The sequence below is a fragment of the Pseudopodoces humilis genome, chromosome 2 (assembly GCF_049639895.1).
Source record: "Pseudopodoces humilis isolate 2021_Gansu_Grassland_sample_001 chromosome 2, ASM4963989v1, whole genome shotgun sequence".
Taxonomy (NCBI): Eukaryota; Metazoa; Chordata; class Aves; order Passeriformes; family Paridae; genus Pseudopodoces; species Pseudopodoces humilis.
In genome coordinates this window covers 58,880,253-58,904,053 of record NC_142201.1, presented here as the reverse complement: position 1 = coordinate 58,904,053, position 23,801 = coordinate 58,880,253, and the positions used below count along the sequence as shown (strand labels likewise).

At 36.5% G+C, this 23,801-nt stretch overlaps 1 protein-coding gene across 1 annotated transcript in view; it reads left to right on the top strand.

Moving 5' to 3' along the window:
- The window catches only part of VWA8 (von Willebrand factor A domain containing 8), a 179,516-nt gene that overhangs the window by 113,875 nt on the left and 41,840 nt on the right, over positions 1-23,801 (top strand). The window contains exons 27-35 of the mRNA XM_014250977.2: positions 3,136-3,244; positions 4,191-4,329; positions 6,053-6,255; positions 12,776-12,892; positions 13,356-13,420; positions 13,520-13,645; positions 14,275-14,384; positions 16,412-16,566; positions 18,316-18,517. Of these exons, the coding sequence (XP_014106452.2) occupies positions 3,136-3,244; positions 4,191-4,329; positions 6,053-6,255; positions 12,776-12,892; positions 13,356-13,420; positions 13,520-13,645; positions 14,275-14,384; positions 16,412-16,566; positions 18,316-18,517 (1,226 nt within the window). The remainder of the gene's footprint in view (positions 1-3,135; positions 3,245-4,190; positions 4,330-6,052; positions 6,256-12,775; positions 12,893-13,355; positions 13,421-13,519; positions 13,646-14,274; positions 14,385-16,411; positions 16,567-18,315; positions 18,518-23,801) is intronic.

Genomic DNA, 23,801 nt, shown 5'->3' with positions numbered 1-23,801 from the left:
CTTCAGTTTTACAAGATTCATAGCCATCTTCTAGTATGTTCTCTGAAAGCTAAACAAATAACTTTATAAAGCAGGTTCTGTTGACTTTTTGAGCACAGTTGTTTGGTGATTTAGGTTTTTTTAAATACCCTAAAATGAATTTATTTTCATAAATGAAAACTATAAAATGGAAAGAAATCATGTTCTAAATTGTTCAAAGGTCTTACTTTGATAAGCTTTCTAGCAGCACAAGAGAATTATATTTTAACAGATCACTTTGCCTTTGATGGCTGTGCATGCAGAAGTTTAGGCTAAATAGTAATTTTTTGTAGAATTGCCCCATCATCTGTAGGTCTTGTGCAATCGCTTTTCTGAACAAAATACCTGCCTATATATATAGTTAATGGACAACAGTAATCATGTAGAAAACCAAGATCGAAAATTAAGGGTGAATAAACAAAAGCAGTTTTGAATTTTCCTTAAGTAACATGAGCTTTGTATTATGAACTCTGCTTTCTGTTTTATTCTGAAATTCAGATCCACATTTCCCTCATCTTTGCTATTTATGATGATTTGCTCTGCTGCCTCAGAGGAGCTAAATCATTCAGAAACAGGGAAGAGAACAAAACCTCAAAAATCTAGGAGAAAGTATAAATCAGTTTTCCTGAGGGAAGAGAGGAACTATTAGCAAAGAAAATCTCCAGGAAGCTGAAATAGAGTGGAAATGTTTATTTGGGAATGCAGTCTGTAATTCTGTTGCTATAAAAAGCAGGGTATTTCATTAGAGCTGGTTATTAACATATGTTTTGTTTTAAATTTTAATAGTTATTCATGATTGTCAGATCAAGAGAGGACTCGAGTAGTGATTTCTGTCTCCCAACCCACGACCCACACATAACACATGATCATTAGTAAAGTTGTTGATTTCTAGGATGTTGTCCATAGGAGTAATGGGTAAGGAATTAAAACTAAAGTCCAAATCCTTGTGAAAGCTGATGTTCCACTGAGTTAATGGGAAATAACTATTGCTGATTATAGGCATATCAGAGATTATGCTGCTCAGAGTCATAGAGCACAAAGAAGTCGCCAGGAGATTTTTGCACACAAGACATCTTGTGGCTCAAGACATAGCCAATGCTTTGCCAACAAATCATTTAGAAACCCAAATGGAAGCCTGAAGTAAAATTCTAGTTTATAGGCATCTAAACTGACACTTAGTCTAGTGACTTGACTGTTTGCCTGTTTTTCTTGTTGCATGAATTAATGTATCTAAGAATTTTGTATATATTGAAATACTGCATCATGAATGTTTTTTCCTAATGATTTTGAATGTTGTCATTTGTCATGTAAAAACCCCATGTACTTGGAGGGGTTTTGTTTTTGTTTTTGTTTTTTAATCTGGCTTAATTTCTCTTCTTCATTTGGGAAGAATTTTGGCTATACTAGCTAAGTCTATGAATGGAAGAAATGCAGAATGAAGTGAGGAAAAATGCAAAATTAATCACTCTGCAAACATTGATAACTGTTGATATTTTTAGTCAGGCAACAAACAAACAGAAGAATCTCCTGGTTCTTTGACTAAGAGAGGGAATTAATGAGATACTCCTTCCTCATTACGTGCCCAGTGGCACACTGCTGGCAGATGGCCATTTATTTATCTCTGAGCTCCAGTGATCTATAGCATCCAAACCATTTTCTGTTTGCAAAACAGTCTTTGGCTGTCTGACTGCATTGGCAGATGGTTCAAACACAGAATGGTGATGGAGGCTGAGTGAATACCTGTGATTTCTGGCCTCTTGAGATTGAGATTTGGTATGAATATACTATTAAGAAATGTTAAGACATCTTTCCTGAATGAGTAGCAAAGATTAAGGAATATCTTTATTCATTCGCTGACTTTTCCCATAAATTCTTAGGGGAAAAATAAAATAAAAGTAAAATTTTCTAAGTTTTATACATAGTCCAACTGTTCCTTTAATTATGTTTTTTTATACCTTCTTATTCTGAAAATAATACAGAAAAGAAATTAAAGAACCTCTAATATATAAAAGTGCCAGGTCGGTTGGTGAGGAGAGGGAAAATAATTGTAATAGTAGGAACAAGCATCATTGGATAGGACAGAAGAGACCAAGCCGATACTTTTAATAAACAGTCTAAGAGAACTTCCTTAAAATAGACTTTGAAGATATTTATAGAAGCTGGGAGAAGGAATGTCTTCTGTTCTCTTGCCAAGTCCTGTAGCTGTACAATAATGTGCAATAGCATGTAACACAGAATGCTGTTTTGATAGGAGATCTCTTTAGGAGCAACTGGTCCCAAAGAAAAGAAGCCAAAAGTTATGAGTTCATTAGCTTTAAGGTATCTATGCCAACTAATGAATTCAAACTGCTTTCAGTGGCTCTAAATCACTTCAGAGGAAAGAAAGGAATATTATGCTATCTGTAGTTTGCTGTGATGCTACGTTGTCACACATCAGCATTTTCTTTTCCTGTATAAATGAGTTTTGCTGTGGTCCACATATTTCTTCCTTAGATAACAGATACAGAAATGAGGAGGTTAAACCAAGGCAAGCAAACGTGGCTTTTGAAGATGTCCCTGCCCTTTCTGTAGATTGTACTGGCCAGAAGGCAATGGGATACTCTCATGTCTGTATTCCTTTGCCTTTGTTCATGTGAGCAGTGTTAAAATAAACAGAAATAATTCACGGAACTTTCTTTGTGTGGTTAACGAGCCACAGTGCTTACTGTGCTTGTTCTGCTGGTCTTTTAGAAGAGTGAGCAACTGACAGGAGTTCCTTTAAGGGGTGCTGTCACAACCTGCCTGATCTGAATAAAGCAAAGCAAGATAAAATAAAGCAAAGGGTTTGAATATATCTCACATAATTCACACTTGAAAACTTTTCCTTTTGAGGCCATATTATATGCACTGCTTCTTCTTTTATGATACTGCATAGATTGTGTCTGTATTAGTAGTCCAGAAGGCTAAATTTTTCATTATTTAAAATGCAAATATGAATGAAATATTTTAGCAACACTTTCTGCAAGGGAGTCTCCAGATATATTTTGTTGGAAAAATGCAGTTGTCTAAATTATTTATTCCATATCACTTACTGGTTACTAACTGTAAAAATTAATTTGTTCCTACATTATTTGACAGACTGCCATTACCAGATCATAAGTTTATGGGCTACTGGAAAGTTGATCAGCCAGGAAACACACAAAAGAAAATGCTGTGTCCATCAGAAACTCAAAAAATAGATGTAAAGGTTTGTCTTTTAATTTATTTTTTTTATTGATATAATACTGGGTTTATGTACTGGGATGTGACAAATCTAAAATGTGATTAATTTCTTCAGGAAAAAGAGTGTATACAAGGCATGGTCCTTGTCACTTGTTCCTGGAGTTTTTACACTGACTAGAAAAATTACTGGTTTTGTATACCTAGCCCTCACAGTGTAAGATGTGTTTGAAAATCACCAAGCTTGGCCAGAAGTTATTGAAAATAAGTATTTATAAGGATATTGAAAATACCTTATCTGAAAAAACTTCGTAGCTGTTTTGGATGTTCGGGGGTGGCCAGTTACAGGCCCCAGATCTCAATTTTTGGCTAAGATCAGAGACTGAAAAGAAAGCTGATTTCTGTTTCTATTTTGCCTCGAGCTGAAGTCTTGCAGGTCTTTTGCACTAGCAAGTCTGAATCTGAACCTTTGGTACGATTCGATCTGCAGCCAAAGTTTTAAGTCCTTTTCAGCTCTGAGTTTTTGGCTTAATTTCAGTATTTATTACTCCAGTGAGTAATGAAAAACCTGTACTTCTAAGGTGGTGTATGGGTGAGATTTAAACTTTATATAATAAGAAATTGCCATCTAATTTCTTTGAAACAGTAATATTCTGGTATTTTCCTTGTGTAAACTGTGTTTTATCAGTACATGGTATCTCCTCATGCTACTAAGTGATAATGGTTCCAAACCATAAAAAGATGAAAGAGGAGAGGCACAAGGTTTCTATACTGTAAAGGAAATGCTAATATGGACATTCAGAGAGTTTATAGAAAAAGCATTTCCTTTTCCCTTTAATTTTTAAGTAATAAAAAATTATTTCATAGTTTTTTTTATTGTTAATAGTATTAGAGCTTGAAGAAGACTTCCGTATTTTCATAAAGAATGGGAATGGAATACTTTAGGAAGCCCTCATGGTTATTATTTGTTTTAGGGCCCTGTGTACTTAAATATTCAAGGCTTTCCACTGGAACGGCATGAAGCCAGGTCCATCAGTTTCACAGAAGAACTTGCTTTTTGGACACTGCCTTTAGAAGAAATTAACTTAGTTTGTGACGTCACAGTAACAAAAGGTACAGTAAGAAAAGCTATTGACTTTTGTAATGATCTGCAATGTTACAAAGAGATGAGATGTCCTGTAGATGAGGAAGGACTGGGCTGTTGACTTTGTAAGTGCTTGCCAATAGCCAGTGGCAGAATATAAAAGGGCAATATGAGGGATTTCAAGTGTAGTAACAAAACTCCAGTGCATTTGCAACAGTGTGTATTTCAGATATGATTGCAGTAGAGCATAGGAATAATACTAGGAGTTGTAATGTGGGAATTAAAAATATACAGTATGGGGGTAAACTATAGGAATAATAACTCACCTTTTTCCACTTCTTTTTAAAATAGTAGATGAAATGCAAAAATAATCCACTGGAATTGACACATAATTTCACCGAGTCATTGTGGTCATTGTAAGGACATGCATCTTTCTCAGACTAAGAGAAAAATGTGTAATTACAGTAGAACGCAGCCACAAAATTGCAAGTTTGTTTAATTTGTGAGTTCAACACTGCATTACTTGACAAAAACAAATCTTTGACTTTTCCTCTCGCAGTTCAGTTTTAATACAAATCTTTTAACTTGAAGAGTGCTGTGCTTTTTTCCTCTGTGCTCATACTGATTCTTTCTCACTGGACCAAACCTGCCTTCATTTCCTCTACAGCTTATGTCCCAGAGGGAATTGCACCATTGGGAATATTTATAAATGTTTCTAGGGTTCATCATTAAGTATGTCTTGATGCCTTAAGTTTTTAGCTTTTATATTTTTCAGATCTTGTACTGCATTAGTGTATAATAACACTGAACTCCATACAGAGTGTTAGTGAAGCTCTCATCACATTTTGGTCAGACAAAACAATCCTTCCAGGCCTGAGAGCCAAATGAAAGGGGGTGTGGGGGGAAGCAAACTAAGGGAATGTGACTTCATTACCTGAAGCTGTAACTGGACAATTAACCCCTGATATGCAAATAGACCAAACTTAGATATGCCTGAAAAGCTCATGACCATCATCCATCTTGGGTGTAGCCTCTGCAAGGCTCCTGCACTGCCCAAGGTGTATCTGTTAAAAGCCTTTGATAAATACCTACTTTATTCTCTAACTCTGTCTAGATGCTGTTCTAGGTAGCCATTCCAAGGCATTAGTGGAAACATTATTATGGTATTATAAACAGATCTTTAATGATCAATACTGGAATGCTGCTTTTTCTATTTGCAGTCCAATTTGCAAATACATTAGCATACTTCCATTGAAACGAAACAGAAATTAGGCAGCTTTGTAGTGGTTTCAAGAATTATGTGAAATTATTCAGGAAGGTGGTTTATATGAAAAGTTCAGTACAATGTTTGCCTTCAACCTATGTTAATTATGAATATTAAATTAATAATAAAATAATTTAATTATTAAATACATTAATTTAAAGGGATGATAGGATAGAGAAAGAAGAAGAAACAAGATTATGAACAAACAAAATCAGATGAACATACTATCAGCTGGCAGACATGACTGCAGTCATGCCTACACGTATGTGTCTTGGACTTCTTGTTTAGAGTTAATAGTATTGTGGCAAGGTTCTACCTGTTAACATTTAATTAATATGAATAGATAATTTCTCTTCATCTCCCTTGTCAACAGTAGTAATTTTTCAGTACCTTTTACTGAATCGTCTGCCAAGTTTATGACATATCTATTTCCAGAAGACAAATGCACAAAGTCAGTAGCCTTTCACTATTTTGTTTTCTTATTTCAGAAGAGGAACATGAAAATACACTGTATGTTACTACTTGCAATCCTGTTTCCTTGTACTTCATGAACATTTCTAGTAAGACTGGATACTTTGTGGATCTTTATGACCTCTTCCCAAGAACAGTTGGAAGTGTCTGGCAACCTTTTGTGACTGCAGCACCACTGGGAAATCCACTTAAAGGTCAAGTGGTTCTACATGAAGAGGAGGTAAAAAAAATTAAATTCCAGCTAAATGTTTAGTCATGAGCAAAGCAGTATCATGAGGGTAGGTCACTGGGGGTTCTACCTCTATAGACTGGACAAGGCTACCTCCTGCTGAATGTTCTCTTTTGCTGTACTTGTAGCTTGGGAGTTGCTCTCAGCTTTAGTTTTTTAAATGGAGATTTTCCTCTTGAACTGTTTAGCTGGACAGTGTCCTCTTCTATCCTTAAAGCTGAGTTCTACCTGCTTATCTTCTCTTACTGATGGAGGGAGATTTGCTTTATTGGGAGAAAAGGGGGAGAGTGGGTCAAGTTCGGGAGTCTCAGTCAAACAGCTATGTTTGCAAAGTACCGAGTAAAATGTTTTATGTAAACTTAAGTTCCGCTCCAATCTTGGCCCCCTTTTACTTTTCAACTAGTATGTAAGAGACAAATTTTCTAAGTCACCAAGTAAAACATTGCTTGTATTTGCTCCATATTTATTTTGTAAGTCCTTGTATTTCTTCTTCTGTAACCTGTGAAGTGTCAAGACTAGAAGGAAGACTAGGTAACAACAATGCAAATTGAGAACCACTAACAATTTCAGTGCTGGTTTGACTCAAATGCTTTTTTAAAGACAACTATTGCTTTCTTTGCACTTTCCCTTACTATCCGTGTGCTGATTGTAACATTTGCAATTCAAAACTTCTTTGTCCAGGGGTGAGAAGAGACAAGAGTATACACTGGGCTGCTGCTGTTCATTTTTTAATATTAATAATAATTTAATACGCTACCTACCAGTCATTGTGGTTTGACACAGGCATTAAATCTGGTAATTATTGTTGGCTGTTTTTTCCTTTCTTTGAATTTCTTCCGTCGATTTTTCAGTAGGTGAGAGACTTCAACTAGAAGAACTTTTCCTACATTGAGTTAGGGTGTTAATAGTTTTCAGTAATTTCTGGTATTTCTGCAATAATGTTGTTCTGGGAACATTTGTCGAGTGTTGATGCCACTTTCTGGTGTCATATACTGCAGTTAAGCTCAGTGCCTTATGAGAAACACAGTTCTGCCTTTGGTAGAACTGCCTATGCAGGTGCAGCTGCCTATTGGATACTTTCCATTGCAAACTGGAAACAATATGATTCTGAGGTTACCTGCTTGTTGAACAGCTATAGAAATACCATATGGGCTATTTTGAGGTGCACATAGCACTTTTTTTGGATCTAAATAATTCTTGGCTTCCTTTGGTGAAGCTGATGCAGGAAACTAAAACAGATGGCAGTCTGTCTTGTATCTAAGAATGTTTATAACGTCTCACACTTTTTAATATAAAGCCAGCAATATTCTTTGCATTCCAAATCTCAAAAATTCCTACCATTTTGTTTTGAACCAAATCACTGTGGCATCTGGTGTCAGAAATGAAGGTTATTCCATAAATCTTTAGATAATTATCTCAGAGTTTGGTTTTGGCTATCCTCATGGAATATGTCTTCTAGTGATACTATGACAGATATATTTTTCAGACTCTGAAATAAAATCTATTCTGTGGAGAGACTGTGGTAGTTCAGTGTCCCTTTCCAGATGACTTCAGTCACGCTGTAACCTCATGTTTTACTCTGACAAAGCTTAAATATTGCCAGTTTTAGACTTGCATTTCTTGGCAAGTGCTACAGGTGAATACATCTTGTCTGTAAATAAGCCTGTTTTACACTGGAAAATAATACAGAATTAAAATATTCTGAATGTTTTGCATTATCTTAGGACTTTTTACATATTTTTACTATTAAGGTAGACCTTACTGTTTCTGAAAATGTTTCATTTAACTACAAACTTGTTTGCAAAAAGACCTCTTCTTAGGGCACCATTCAAAAGCAATTTTAGACTTCTTGACAATTTAAGCAAGCATAGACAGAAAACAAAAAAAAAAAGAAAAATTATTCTCTTGTATGTTGCATGCTGGTATCAATGGACTACATTCGTAACTTATTTGGGATTGGTTCTTAAGCGAGGCACCAAAACATAGGTTAGATGAGTGCTGCTGTTGTAGACTTCATAGCCACTGCTGTCCTTCCTTATGTTGGGGTTCAAGTGTTAGGATCTCTAGCTCCCACTGAATCACAAGGGGGATTCTCAAGCAGTGTAATTTTTCCACATAGAGCTTAGTTTTATTCCTAGCTCTTTCTGCAGTGGAGCCATGGAAAAATTATGTTCTCTGTGCACCTGTGAAATAAGGTGGATGTTGGTGTGTATGGAATTTAATACATTATTATTGATGTTAGCAGGTAAGCACATGGTCAAAGATAATCATCTGAGTATCTTCTTTATTTGCTGGGAGAAAAAAGGTGACCTGAAGAGCATTTCATCTCAGTTAAAGTAAACATGTTTAATGGCCCTCTGGAAGTGCCTCTCTCCTTCCACTGTCTACAGAAGGAGGCTTGGCATATAGTCAAGATGGCTACATTTGGGTGTACTAAGATCACTGGCAGGCATAAACTCAGAACTTGCAGCATTCACTTGTTAAGAAAAGTAGATTAATGGCACATCTGCGTTTTGAGCAAGGCTACAAGAGTTAGCTGGTTGTGCCGGGGTGCATCAAACAAAACAAGAAAAACAATAACATAAATTACATATTTCATGCTTTAGAGATTCATCTGTATGTAGTTGCAAAAAGACTAGAAAGTATTAACAATAATTGTAGAAATAAGCACTTGCATATATTAAATAAAAGGGCCACTTGACAACTGCTATTTCATAATAATCAATATTACCCATTAATTAGACAATACCAAAAGCAGCTTTTTCAGTCTTTTTCTTTTAATAAAGGTCTTTGGAGATTAATGTTTCTGACTAAGTTATAAAAAAGAACAATTTTAAATGGATGATAACCTTATTGGAAAAGATGAAATGATTATATCATGGCTCTTCAAATAAGCTTGTGTGTTTTATCTTGTTCCCAGATGACATCCATCTCGATTCAGTAGAGCCCTCCAGTGAAATAAAAAGAAAAACCACCATTTCTTCCTGTCCTTTTAAATAAAAATTTACTGAAAGTAAACTCCTCAGGGATTTAACTTAATGGCACAAGTGGGAGATTTATCTGATTTTAAGCCACATTTACATCTTCTTGGAAGAAAGGGTAGATGATTTTATTCCTCATGGTCTCAGTGAGTGCAAGCTATTTTGACTCTATCTTTTTGTTCAGACTAAACTCATAGACTTTGAAAGGGCTCTGCAGAAATCTCAAGTAATTTCTTTGTAAGATGGGAATTGCATTCATCTTTCAAAGCAGCAATACCTCTGCCATCTGTCGTCCCCACAAGTACTTCAGGGCCTACTCTTATTTCCTGCTAAATCTTTGTGCCTTCCATATGCACTTTTCTTTCTGCATCTACCCTTTTCACGGCTCAGAAGGAGCACAAGTACAGAGAGAAAAGAATTTTGATAACTTTTATGCATGATTATATATGGGGTTGTAGGAGCAAACTGCTCATGGAGAATTGATTTGCCCATAAATTAACAGCACACTTCCAGGATTTTACAAGCATTTTACTGTGTTGAAAGCTACAATTGGACAAACAGAGTAACCTACAGTCTACCTCGAGGAACACCACAAGCTTTGTTCAGGCAGCGTCCTGCCAGCATTCTTTAACTCTGCTTTTATCTTTCTTGGCCAGGAAGTGGGGTGGGGAGGGAGGGAAATGCTTTTCCCTGTCTCACGTGCTGCTGCAGTTCTGTCAAACCTCTCTGATAACAAGGAAGTGGGGGAGTCTGTGGCACAGAAACTGACACAGAGATCCACCTCACTCACCATATGTAGGTGATGACAACCATTTTTTAAAAGGTTTCTTTTAACAATTTGTGATCTAGCCTGAAATACAAGCGAGGACCTGAATATGGAAGTACCAGTAACACAGTAGTAGTAGTAGTAACTTCTGTAACCTCTAGTCCCCATGATATTCTGATGTATGTCTTCAGAACAAATGGTGTATTTTCTTATTTTCTTCAAAAACTAGTTCTCTTCTTTTTTTGCTTATATTATATAAGACTTTCCTTTTCTATGAGTGCACCTTATAGTAAGGGTCTGCTTATATAGAAATGTGTGCACCTTCCGTAGAATGAGAGAAGGCTCATTTTCCATAAGCACAAATCTTATACCACTGCTTATTGTTCTCAGTTCACTGAAATCTCAAATACAGTAAAGTCTCCCAAATCATGTGAAAGACACCACTTGCATTAAGTAAACACCACTATTCCTCTTGCATACATTTACCTACCTATGAAGATACGACGGCTTGAGCCCCAAACACAAATTCTTTAGCAGACCTTTTCCAGTTAAACCTGATGAACAGTGTGCTTATGTTTGTATCTGTGCCTAATATTTACAGTGTCAGGATTGTTATTTTTCTATCACTCAAGGGGTCTTTGAGTAGATCTAATAGAAAAGGTGGGGCAGGAGGCAAAAGGATGTATGATTACCGTGCCAAGCTAAGGATCAGCTTCAGTCTGAAGCAGACAGTGCATTTGCAAGCTTGCTTGCTCAGTACATGAACATCGAGGGCAGAACAGATCAAAACTGACAGTGAATTTGGGGAGAATACCAGAATGTTAAACTGAGTTATTTGCACTGTCCCGCTCTGAATCTTCCCCAAGCTCTCCCCTCTGTCTGCAAAACCATAAGGAACAACTTCCCATACCAGCAAGATGAAGTCACAGTCCTATTTGGTTTTAAAACTTTTTAGAGGAAAATGCTAGCTAAAATAAAAACAGCAGTAAGGAAAGGGAAACTTTGTAACTAAAAATAAAGACAAGAATAAATAACAAATCTTCACAAGATTGGTTATTGCATCTGTCCAGAGTTTGGAATTCCAGACATTGGGGTTGGGAGGTCGCCCAAAGGTTACTTTTCTCCCAGTCAAGAACAAACAGAGCGGAATTGCACACCAATGTCTTCTCCCAGCCCACTTGAAGAGTTGCCAGAGCTGCTTTTGGATATGTTCACAAGTGACGCAAAAATCTATTCTTAAACACAGACAGAATATACATCAGTCACTTAGCACAGAAGGAAACCATTAACATCAAAAGGGGTGGAGTAGAAAAGCTTTTTATACTACCAACTGCTCTCATAAATTTAACACTAAGTGGAAGAACGTAATTGATTCGTATGTGTTCTTTATCTCACGTGGAAGGCTGATGCTGTTTCAAAATTGTATAAATGAAATATGGCAGAAAATCAAAATCCAAAGCAAATGTCCTATTTTTTTTCCTGAACCATGTTTCTATAATTTTGGTTTGTAATACATAAGCAAGCTTCTTTTTTTAGAAATATTGAACTTGAACTGAAATTCCCAAATGCTCCAAATAACATGATAATATTTTAAATGCTTTACCATATTTAACTTCAAATTACTGTCATTATTAAAGGTAACTCTCACAAATATTTCTAGTGAAAGTATGAAGGGTACCCAAAAAGAACAAAACTGCTGTGACTCAGATTGTTTGCATTTGTTTTATTTAGGGGAATTTGTGGGAATTTATGTTTTACTTCCTTAACGTCTATTGTGCGTTATTGCACATGTTGTACGTAGGCAGTTTACTTTTAGTAAGTCCTTGCAGGACCTAATGTCCTTGCAGAACTGAACATTTCCTTGAATGGCAAACAAAATATTGAACCCAAGGCTTAATTAACTTATTCCTTTGTACCTTTTGAATTTCATTTGATGCAGTTAAGGTTGGCCCTGAATGACTATTGTCTTGAATTCTTAGTTAAACACATTAGGAGCAGCTTTAGTACTTTGCAAAAAGATGTTTAAAAAGCTCACATAATTTGATAGCATGTGTTGACCCTTGGGCATCAAGTGACAAATGAGAAATCTGAAGTTCAAAATTCAGCACACCATTTTTTCATGTGATACGTGGAGATGTGCACCATCCCATCTGCTTCTGGGTCTCCATCCTTTTGAGTCATCCTGCTGTCCTCCAACAGCTGTCCTACATCTGACACTAAAAGTTCTCAGAGTGCAGGTCACAGAAGGATTGTCACACCCTGGGATATTTGATAGGCTTCACAGTATCAGAGGTATGAACTTGTACAGAAACTACTAAGCCATTTCTTCTTTCACCAGTTTGTCACCTTTAGTGGGACTTAAGCAATAGGTGAAATAGAAATTTGTTAAGAAAACACAAAAAATGAAATGAAATATTTTAGTGACTTGATAGAAGTAATCTCTTATCTGTAGCTTCATCTTGGACATGTAAACCATACTAGTCCAGTTCCTAGAGAACTGGAAGTGAATGTGAGATGTATAGATAAAATGATGTGGAAAAATGGTAGTATCATTCCAACGCTTGCATGTATTTAACCTCTTTAATTGAGTTTCTCTATGAACTTTGAAATGAACCAAGAGAATCCAGCTTACATTTTGCAACAAAAGCTAGATCAGCTTTTCAAAATTACCTAAGTGGCTCAAGTTGCAAAAATGCTTCAGATAGATTTGTTGTAGTCTCTTAAATGAACTTGCGATGTACATGGATCTGCTTTTCATTTATAGAGCAATGTTGTGTTGTTGCTGGATACAAGAAGCAGTGCCCTTCGTCGTCTTTTGCTCTCACCAGATGCTCAAGTCACTCCTAAGAGAACATCTTGGTGGAATAATAAAGAAGAGATGGTGAGGAATAGTACCTGCCCCTATTATACTAAGTTTTTTTTAAAAGCAAATGTCAGTATTGGAAAAACTGGATCATTAAGTTTTTTCTGGTTTTATGCCCATTCATTTAATTTTTTACTCTTATGTATGTTTAAATGTCTTACACAAAAAAGAGCACTATTATGGACTATTGAGATAAAAAACATAAATGAAGATATGGGTCTTTTAAATATCCAGTTTTAGGGCTAGAACTGGAAATAATGGAATATTTTTTACGATGAATTATGTCCAAAATAATGAACTCAGTTATGATACAATCTATGACTAGGAACAAGGCAAGCTAGATAGCATTCTGAGAAGTAATTAAAACTGTGGATTCTTTTAAATAAAGGAACAAAAACTAGTACACTTTCAGAAGAGTCAGGGAAACTCTCTGGGACAAATCTAAGAAACACTAATTGTCCTATGATGTATTTTTATACAGAGCAACTACAAAATGTGCCGAGAGTTTTCACACAAAAACTGGCTTGTGTTCTACAAAGAAAGAGGGTGAGAGTAAATTATATCCTTGTATAAAATTGATTTCTATCAGATCTCCTTGTGTATAGCCCTATCTGATTACTCTTTTCTTGGCTTCCAATTTTATAGAAACCGCCTTATTGTACTGGATGTATTGGAGGGTCAAACCCACACCATCTCACTTCCAATCAGTCTGAAATCTGTTTTCCTGGTGGCTGAAGACCGGTGGCTCTTGGTGGAAAACGAAACAAATAAGTTAGTTCAGCCTAGTTTTCTTGATGGCATTATTTGTTGTTTGTGTCTTGTTTGTGTTCAGAAGTTTCTCTCCTGGTCTCAAACTTGGTTTTTCCTGTTTGTGAAACTGACTAGACTTAAAAAGTGGGTGTTCAAGATGCAGATTTGCTGTGGTGAAAATGCAGGTAGACTTTTAGAGTAGGAAATGAAGAGGATATGCCAGCCTCTGAAAGTCTAGACTAGCTTTGATCATATGCATATTAATACTAATTTTACTGATGTGATACTGATCTTTAGAAATGAGAATGTTGGTGAACCTATATCTGGAAATACAGACATGTTGTCCAGAGTTAGCGCCTGCTTCCTTTATTCTCATGGTCACATGAAAGAAATGTTACTCTGCTGTCTCATTTTTATAAATGCACAGCAAATGAAAGTGTGTAAATAGTTACCAGAAGACAAATCTGCACTTGCTGGCCTACCCTTTCCTATCGCATAGATGTTTGGGAAATGATATTTAGTTTTAGCAAAAGGTGTTGATAGCCTTGTTTATATAAATGTAGAATGTTTTCACTGTTTCAGAAGATAAAAGTCCTTGTTTAGAGTGACAAGTTTAATCAGGAATTACTATAAATGTGTATCTTTCACAGGAAATTTCTTTTAACCAAGCGTGCCCATATGGAAGCTCAGGACAGTGAGGTTTGCCAGCTGCATGCATTGAGTGAAGAGCCAGCTGAAATGGGATTTGGCTTAACAACAGGTACTGAATGCAAGCTTGGCTGGTTCCTTTTTTTTTTTTTTTTTTGTTATTTTTGTCATTTCTGTTTGCAGCTGCACAAACAAGACTTTTTAAAGGTCTGAGTAACCATCTCTCTGATTCTGTTTTTTCCTCCTTATCATGTTTGGTTAATAATAACAGCTTTTCTCAAGGCATGGCACATTCCATGCTCAAACTTCAAGTTGTTTGAATAAAGCATTTTTGTTTCATTGTAGCATTCAAGACCCTCAGTCATGGACTTTCAGCAAACAGACAAACACATTGAATGGAAAATGAAGCAAGATAACTAGGCAGGAATTAGAACAGGAATAGAAGGGAACAAATATCCTAATGATTCCAGGCTGTAAGCTCCTGCAGGTCTGCTACTTAAATTCAGATGAGCTAGAAAACATTTCCCACCCCTTAGAAAAATACAAACCACCTACTGTTAAAACAGAAGTCACAGTTTCTGTAGTTCTGTTGATAGTGTGCAGGGGGCCATTGGGGCCATCACATTTGCATTAAAAAATAGGGGGAATTTGATCAGTAAAATTCCCAGATGGTGCTAGGTATTGAGGCATGTCTTTGTTACACAGTGCGGCAAAAATCTGCAGTGGTCATCATTCTGCCTGTCTATTGAAGATCTATCTTCAAATCTGATAGCATTTTCAACCCTGAGCATTTGATTGCGGTGCACAAAATCTTTAGTCTATTTTGTTTAATATGACTGGAAGTACACATGTGCATCCCACCTAAGAGTTCATAGGTTTTGGTCATTATATATCAGAGACATAGGAAACAGAGAAACCACTTTATATCTCTTAAAGAAGGAACAGGTTTTGTTCTGGTTACTGTGGCTAGCATAAGTAAGAAAAATGAGATTAACACAGTGTAAACATGGTAAGATAAAATGTTATTGACAAATAATAAGGCTTCATTTACATAAACAGCAACCAGGTGGATACCAAAAACTAACCATAGCCTAAATATCTAGAATCCCTTTTAACTCTAGTACAGTTTACTCTACCAACTTATCAAGCACTATCAGAGTACAGTAGTTTCTTTCCTCCCACTGCCTTATTTAGAAACGATTCTGGAGTATCATTCCTCAGATGGATAGAAATGTTATTATAATTTCCAGTCTCAAAGTATTTGTGGGCAGTTTATTGCTGCATGCTTTCTGTGTTATTTTTATCCTTTGTTATCTTGTTTCTTCTCTTCCAATCTGAAATGTTATCATATCCCCTGTCCACCTTTTTCCAAATAATCCAGCAAACTCCAAATGTAATATCTTCAGCCTGTCGTTGTTCTTTGAGGCAGAATCTGTCACAGGAGAACTATAAAAAGGTAGACCAGTGTGGGTTTACTGCTGACCCAGACCATTTATGCTTTGAGGGAGGAAAGATTTTTCTCCCACTGCCATGTAAACAAGATAGTCTTGTGCCCATTGAAGTGGAAACAGTGCAGAACTAAAGATAGCAGGTTCTGACTGTTGGTAATTTGAGGCAAGGTAAAGGGCTCTCACAGATGCACAGAATAAAATTCTGTTTTTCTTAGCTTAAAGACAAAGAAAACCAGACCATTATTTAACAGAAATGCATTACAAACATTATTTAAATTGCAAAGACAGCAAGAGAGTCACTAAGAAATGTCACATTGACACTGTCCAAACCTATATTTTGCCTTTTGGTGCATTTGCATTGTAACAGTTTTCAATGTGATCGCATGCTGTTCTGTTCTATTCCATAGGCTTCCTGCCTCATTTTTACAGTAGAGTGGTATAAGCAAAATTAAGTGATATAAGCAACTACAAAGATACTATTTCCTGATTTTAAGTACCTGACTTTACAAAAATAGGATTACTTCTTTCTCCTCTGTGTTATAGTATAGTATAATCAGATCTGCTTTTCAGTAATTTTATGCTGAAAGTAATAGTCAGTGTTCAGTGCTCAGCACTCTTACAGTTAATATTGTTTCCTATTTCACATCTGGATATAATGACTTTCATTTTGTTTAATTTTCCTATTTAGTGTCAGAATTGTGTGTGCCTCATGCAGTTTCAACTGACCAGCTATCTTCAGAAAACCTCAGTGAAGCTGTGGGACAAAAGATCAGCTCCCCCAACAGGATCTTCTCAGATGAGCATAATTATGCTACTGTTGTTATTGGTTTCCCAGACCTCTTGGTAAATACTCAGCATTATTGTACAATGAAATAATATGGTCTCATTTATTCTGTAACCCGTTAAGTGCCTGTTTACCAAATGATTTGGAAAAAGAAGGGAATTGACAGCAAAGGATAAATTCATGTGGTGTACACTATTTGTTGTGGTAGTCTAATCTAGAGGGTTGTCAGTGTTTTTTTTAGGTAATAAGAAATGGGACAATACAATGTCTAGCACAGACAAAATTTATTTTTGGTGAGCTCTGCTCAGTGCTGGCTAGAGTAATATTTTCTAAATCATGTGTTTTTACAGTTATTTAATTAAGCATAGCCTCTGAAAAAAGGATATCAGTATAATTTTGAACTGTTCAGTGTGAACTTCTTGCCCAGTGTGCAGCAGGTAGCAAAACTAGATTAAGGAAAAAGAAAAAAAAAATACAGAAAATTATAGCAAAACTAAAAAGCTCCTTCACTACTGAATAATGTAGCTAAGTGTAAATACTGCATATATGTGTGCTCACTGCCATGACAGAGGTAGAAAAGAACCAGAAAAGAAAGTGAAACTTAGCATTCTAATGACTAGGGCTGTTGCAAGGGGTAAAGGCAAACACAGGGAAAATACAGGTATGTTTAATTCTTTGGACTTTTTTTATATTTGCCGCCTAATGGTATGTAAAAAGATAGTGATTATGGAATAAATAATTGTATGTCATGTTTATTTGATAAATAGGGGCAAATTCGAAAGTGTAACTATTAACAGACATGAATATTGAGAAAGCCAAATGACAGAAGAAAATTCTTTGCAAATTGCAAAATGATTCAAAAATATGTTTTTCAATAAGAAAGTCTTTGCAATTAGCTTTTGAGTTTTCCTTGGTTTGATTTTATACTACCAGGTGGTTTATACAAGCTTTTCGTATTACTTACAATAGATGTGAGTTAATTGCTGGAAAAGGGAGGTGGTCTAGAGGAGGGAGTACTAAAGAAGCTGCGCACTTCAATACTAACACACCAAAGCGGGTGGTGAAGCATTTTTGGCTCTGCCCGATTCATAGTGAACTACCATCTTTCCTCTTGCATGTTTTAGATATCCATGTGAATTTCAAAGGGGTAGTGCTAAGGGTGGATGTAAGAGTGATGGGGAAAAACTTCATTTTCAGTGTTTAGTGCTGGTGGTGTAGGTGTTTAGCATGAACAAGGTATCTGAGCTCCTATTTGTAATAGTAGTTCTCAGTTTACCAAACACTAAGACCTTCAAGATGATTTTTTTCACCAGGCTCTTCCAGCTATACTGGGAGATTAAGCCACTGGCTTTCATGTGGGGGCCTACATTTAAATCTCTGAACCTGGAGCTAAGTCCCAGCCTTATTAGCTTTTAATTTATTACTGAAATACCTGTTTGCATTTGTCTATATTAGTGGATACCTAACAGTTTTTTATATAGTTTGATTCCAAATTATGTTATTCCAATGCTTTCTGCTCCTGGTTCAATTAAAAAAAAAATAAATAAAAAAAAGTTGATTCAACTTCAGATCTTCAGAGCAACTTGATGCCTAAAACTCATGTAGATGGTCTGTTGGTTTTCATCCCTATAGGAGTTTTTGACGACAAAATAGTCCAGGTCATTCCTTGTCATGTGGTAGCATAAGAAGTAACCACAAGAGCCACATTCAATTCAAAATTAAATAAGAAGTGGAACTTTTCAAGAAGTGTTTGTTCTTAGATTTAATAATAGTAAGGTTTTCTTCAGTAGACACCTTCTCTTTTTCAGTCTCCCAGTGAAGTGTATAGCTGGAAAAGAAACTCCTCTCTGAGTCACAAACGTGCTTCTCCTTCTGATCCACTTTATTATGGAGCCCAGAGGAAAACAGGAGCTGCAAAACAAACCAATTGTGTTACTTTATTGGCTTCTAATCAAATAGTCCGAATTTTAGCACCCGGAGATGTGCCTCTGAAAGACATTTATCCAAAAGGTAAGAGGTTCATATACTTGTGCAAGTATAACACACTTGTTTTTTGTTTTGTGATCTGCTCTCACTCATTAATTTTTCCAGAATGTTCTTAAATAGTCACAGAGCAAGTATTTGAGATGGAATGAGTGTAGTTGCACTTAGTTTTAAAATTATTTGAATCTTATTAGCGTGCTGAATTATACTTCTGAGGAATTAGCAGGGTATCTACACTATGGATATCTCAGTAGATGGGATTTCCCTCTGTCTGCAGGGGAAACCCAGTAATAGTATATGATCATTCCAGTTCAGCAGTTGGCCTTCACCAGTATTTCTAGCTTCTGCTCAGCATCACACAGAAATGCTGTGATAAACCTGTTGTATGACTAACTCAGAATTCTATCTCCAGCAGGGAAAATAAGAGAGATTATTTTGGGAATGCATGTGAGCCTGTCCACTTTCCCTTCATACTTTCTCAATATTTGCACTTGTTTTGCTGGGGATGTTGCAGAGGACATCACTGCCTCAGGCTTTAAGTCTCCTTTTATGGAGATTTGTTGTCCACAAGTTTATCTGGTGTCTCTTTGAACCTGTGCCCTTCCACAGCAAACTCACAAGTTCATGATTTTTTGTGATCAACTGATCTCCTACCAGACTTATCAGGTGCCCCTAATTCTAGCATTGCAGGCTTGAGTGAGTTACAGTTCTGCATTCACCTTAACCATCACTTTCATGACTTGGCAAACTTCAGTCACTCCTGCCTTCTCTCCAAATTGAAGAGACCCAGACTATTTAGTTCTTCTCCTGTCCAAGAGAATGTTGCATGAATGACGTTCACATGCAGCAAAACCATCCTCCATTCTGACGCTAATAAAGCAGGTGTAGACTATAGGTCTTCAGACTTTTTTGTGCTGCCATGCCAAGCTTTCTGTTATCATTATAACTTCAGCTTCTTCAAGCAATAACAAAAAATGTACTAATTAGTGCTACATAACACCATTTGTGAGTTTTGCATTAATTACCTTTAGGAATCTCCAAAGTTTACTCTCGAAAGAGAAAATGCCCAAAATATTTGTGTATGGTAGAATGGCTTGATTTCATCAGCACAAGAAGCTATTCCTGATTTAGTCTCTGTGTGAACTCTCTGTCCTAGAATAAACATTTTATTCCAAATTAACCCAAACAGAATGAATGATCTAATCTGCCTGTCCTCATTTAGCACTGATCAACTTCCCTATGTAGAGAAACCCTTTATTTATTACCAAGAGGATAAAACATTTACTTGACTAAAAAAGCCAAGTCAAGCATATCAACAAGGTAGAAAATTTCAGTTACCTCCTTTTATAACTGAGGGAAAGTTTACCTCTTTAAAAGTTTAAACTTAATAAAATTAGTCGGAGTTAGAATCTTGGAACTAATTATACAACTTCAGGCTGTGTATTGTTCTCATACTTTATAAACTGCAGAAGGGTCAGCCTGGGTCACTTTTTTTTCAGGCCTTCATAGAAATAATAAAAAAAAAAATTCTGAATCTGAAGTAGATGTTTTAAAAGGTAAATCTTCTGAGCTTTTGTTAAAATTAGTTTACTAATTTGGGAGTGAGGGAGGTATCTTCCCTCAGTGCTTCCAAATGATACCTAAATTGAGATCTTGACTGCTATTTCTAAAAGCCTTTTAAGTTGCTGGGTTATGTAACACCTTGTATTGCTAGGTTATTATAATTAAAAACCAGGGGACATTCTTCATGGATCCAGGATACTAGTAACATGAGCATTATCAGTCTGAGAATTGGCTTCTGACTGTCTGACTAAGCAGTTTTATTTTTTTCTCTACTGTGTTGAAATATATGAATAGGAGTTGATAGCTTTAAATGTATAGAAAATTGTATAAGGTTTGTACAGTGCTTCATGGCCATTTAAGTTGAAAGATTTCATGCCTTGAAGATCTTGATCATTGGTTTTTCTTTACTGGACGATGTTTGAATTCATGAATTACAAAGACTTACTTTAACTGAACTGTGTTTAATATAACCTTACTGATTCAATTAAATAGGACCTGAGCAAGATTATAGGTTTTCTGTACCATAGCCTTTTTCAGGACTTTTTCAAGACATTTCCATTTATCAGTTAATGGCTGGATTTTCTAGTGGAGGAGGAGCTATGAGGGAAATCCTATGGCAACCTGTGCTACTCAGCATGTCATGAAAAAAGTTAAAAAAATAATTAACACTGAGGTAACAGTGCTGATGATAATGGTTATTATTCATGGTAGGAAGGATTTACCATGAAGAATTACGAGAAGGACTACAATTCTGAATGCAGTAGAAATAACAGTAGAAAATCAGTATAGATAAATATATGGAGGAAGAAAAAATACTAATTCTACATTAGAAAAGATGGGTATGATGAGAACATCTTAGAAGCATTATTTTGCTGTCATGATAGATAGTTTCATTAAGACAGCAGTTCAAAGCTCAGTAGTACTTGAAAAAAGCAAATCAAGTGTTAAGAATTACTAGGGAAGAAACAGAAAAAAGCAGAGAACCTCTTTGTGCTGTTGTACAAAGTTGTCCTTAACACTGTTCGGTTTTGATCCTCTGTCTCAAGTTGGGAGAAGGCTGAACTAGGATGAGTTCAGAAAAAGACAATATGGATGAGCAAGATCACATTGGCCAATCCTCCAATATGTGAAGACAAGATCAGAGAAGGACATATGGTAGAGTTCTACAAAAATATGTATGGCATGGAGATGTGGAGAAAAACAACAATTTTGCGCTCATTACCAGAGTTAGGGAGCAACTAATGAAGCTATTAGGAGATTCATCAAAACAAACAAGACAGAGTTCTTCATAGGGTGCTGCCCTGTGAAACAACTTCCCAAAGGATGTTGTGAATGCTGAAATGTGGATCCAAAAGGAAACTGGACAAACTCCTGGAAAGTTAACTAAATACACAGATATGAAAACATAGACACCAGATTCAGTTTAAGAAGCCCCTAGATTGGAACTGGTTGGTGATTCATGGAAAATGCTATGTACACTTGTCCTCACACATTTCAAGTGTCTAACTACTCTTGGAGACAGGATACTAGATTAGAAGGACCTGGTATTGCCCTTGTTATGGCACAAATCAAAAATATTTCCAAGTGAAAAAGGGAAGACAGAAAAAGAGAAGCATGCGTCTTTGTGCTCACTTGGAAGGTGAGATAATAAGGTAGTAGCCCTTGTGATGCCCATTTGAGATTCTGTTCATGCAGCCTTCTCTGCTGGGCTGTTGTTTCTTCTGGAGTTTGCCTCTCAGTCTCACTAATTGACTCACTATTTGATTGAATTCACGTTTAACTGCTACCAGTTGCTACTTAACAGTCTTGGTCCCTTGTAATTCAGTGCTGCTTATTCCTAATTGTGCTCCATTGTTTCTGTATTGGAAACCCATAGTTACTTACCTATGAAAGCTGCATTCTTCCCTGGGAGATGGTAAAGTGAAGCAGAGGCATCCTACTACATGAAATCAAGTATGTGTCAGTCCCTTGAAGTTCTTACACTATTGTCTTCTGTTGCCTTTGAGAAGGTGTTTTATATTTTTGATTTTGTTTCCATATCTATCAGATTTTCTTTCCTATCTTCTTGGACAACTGGTCAATTCTGGCATACAGCCCTCCATTTCTATTAATAATTCAAAGTACTCAGCCAAACTCTTGCATACTCTGATATGTATTACTGAAGCTGTTCCAGGAACAATAAGCAGAGAAATAATTGCCTATATGTTTTATTGGAACTGTAAACCAAATCATAGTTATATTTGAAAAGAAATTATAACAAGCAATAATTTCCCCAAAGACTGCCAAATAGATGTATGGACACAAACTATAAACTCAGACAAGCGATCATGGCAAAATCCAGCAAAGAAGAATTAATGTTTATTCTAAAAAAAAGACTGTAGAGATGAGGCACTGCTTGAGATCAAATATTTACTTTGGTTCTCAGCACTTTCTGTAGATGAACATAAAGTAACAGCCTATTTACTGAGTGTGCATCTCTGTGATTATGACAGTAACTGGAACAACATGTAGTGTAACACACAATTTTACCAAAACAGTCTTGGCACATCATCTGGTCCACCTGTTTACATAAGGACAGGATGACACATGTAGTCTCTTAGCTGGTATTTGTCAAACAATTGGCCTATTGCATTGTTTCATTCTCCTTGTATTAAGAGAAGCTTTCCATGGTATTCACCTTTTCTTCCTCTAAACAAGACTGAATACTTCATGTCACCTTCACTCAGGATAATATTGCTCTCTTTATAATGATCTTCTCAGTAGGACTGGATATGTTTTTTTAAATACCCTCTGTTTAGACCAAAAAAAATAAAAAAATAAAAAAATCCTTGCATTTGTCCTTAGAGCCCGTCTGTTCTGACCACCTTGTCATCCTCAGGACTATTTCATATCACAGAATCACGGAATGGGTAAGATTGGAAGGGACCACTTGAGGTCATCTGATCCAATCTCCTGCTCAGCAGGGTCCTCTAGAATATGTTACTCAGGATTGTGTCCAAACAGTTCCTATCCAGGGGAGGAAACTCTACAACCTCTCTGGGCATCCAGTTACAGTGCTCAGTCACAATCACAGTAAAGATTTTTCTCATGTTCAGGTGCAACTTTCTGTGCATCATTTTCTATCTGTTGCCTCTTGCCCTGTTGCTTGGCACCACAAAGCAGAGCCTGGTCCCTCCTCTAACACCCTCCCTTTAGATACTGACAGACATTGCTGAGGTCCCTTCTCAGTTTTCTTTTCTTGAGGCTGAGCAGGCCCTGGTCCCTCAGCCTTTACTCATAAGAGAGTCGCTCCAATCTCCTCATCATCTTCGTAGCCCTCCACTGGACCCACTCTGGGACCTCCATGTCTCCCTTGTACTGAGGAGCCCAGAACTAAGCATGGTACCTGTTTTCCTTTAAGTTTGATGTCTGGAGCTGTGCAGGCTGTTCTTCTCCGTCAGGTTTTGGCAGAAGAAGAACAAGCTGCACTTCTTCATGTCTGATGCTCATGTTTCATTATCAAGATTCTTGACTGCAGGTCTGGAGCCTAGCCAGCAGTTTTTGTGCAGCATTTAAACATTTGATTGCCTTTTTGTATGCTTCCTACTCTGCCATCCTTTTTCTGTTTATTGTCTTTAATTTGTTTGCTTTATGTCCTTTCTCTAATTTATTAACTTAATGTGTAATTCTTATCCCACAGTTCCACCTTTTCTAGTTCAGTATCTGTCCTTGTTCTAGATCTTCATCATAATTTTTAATGTGTATCTTG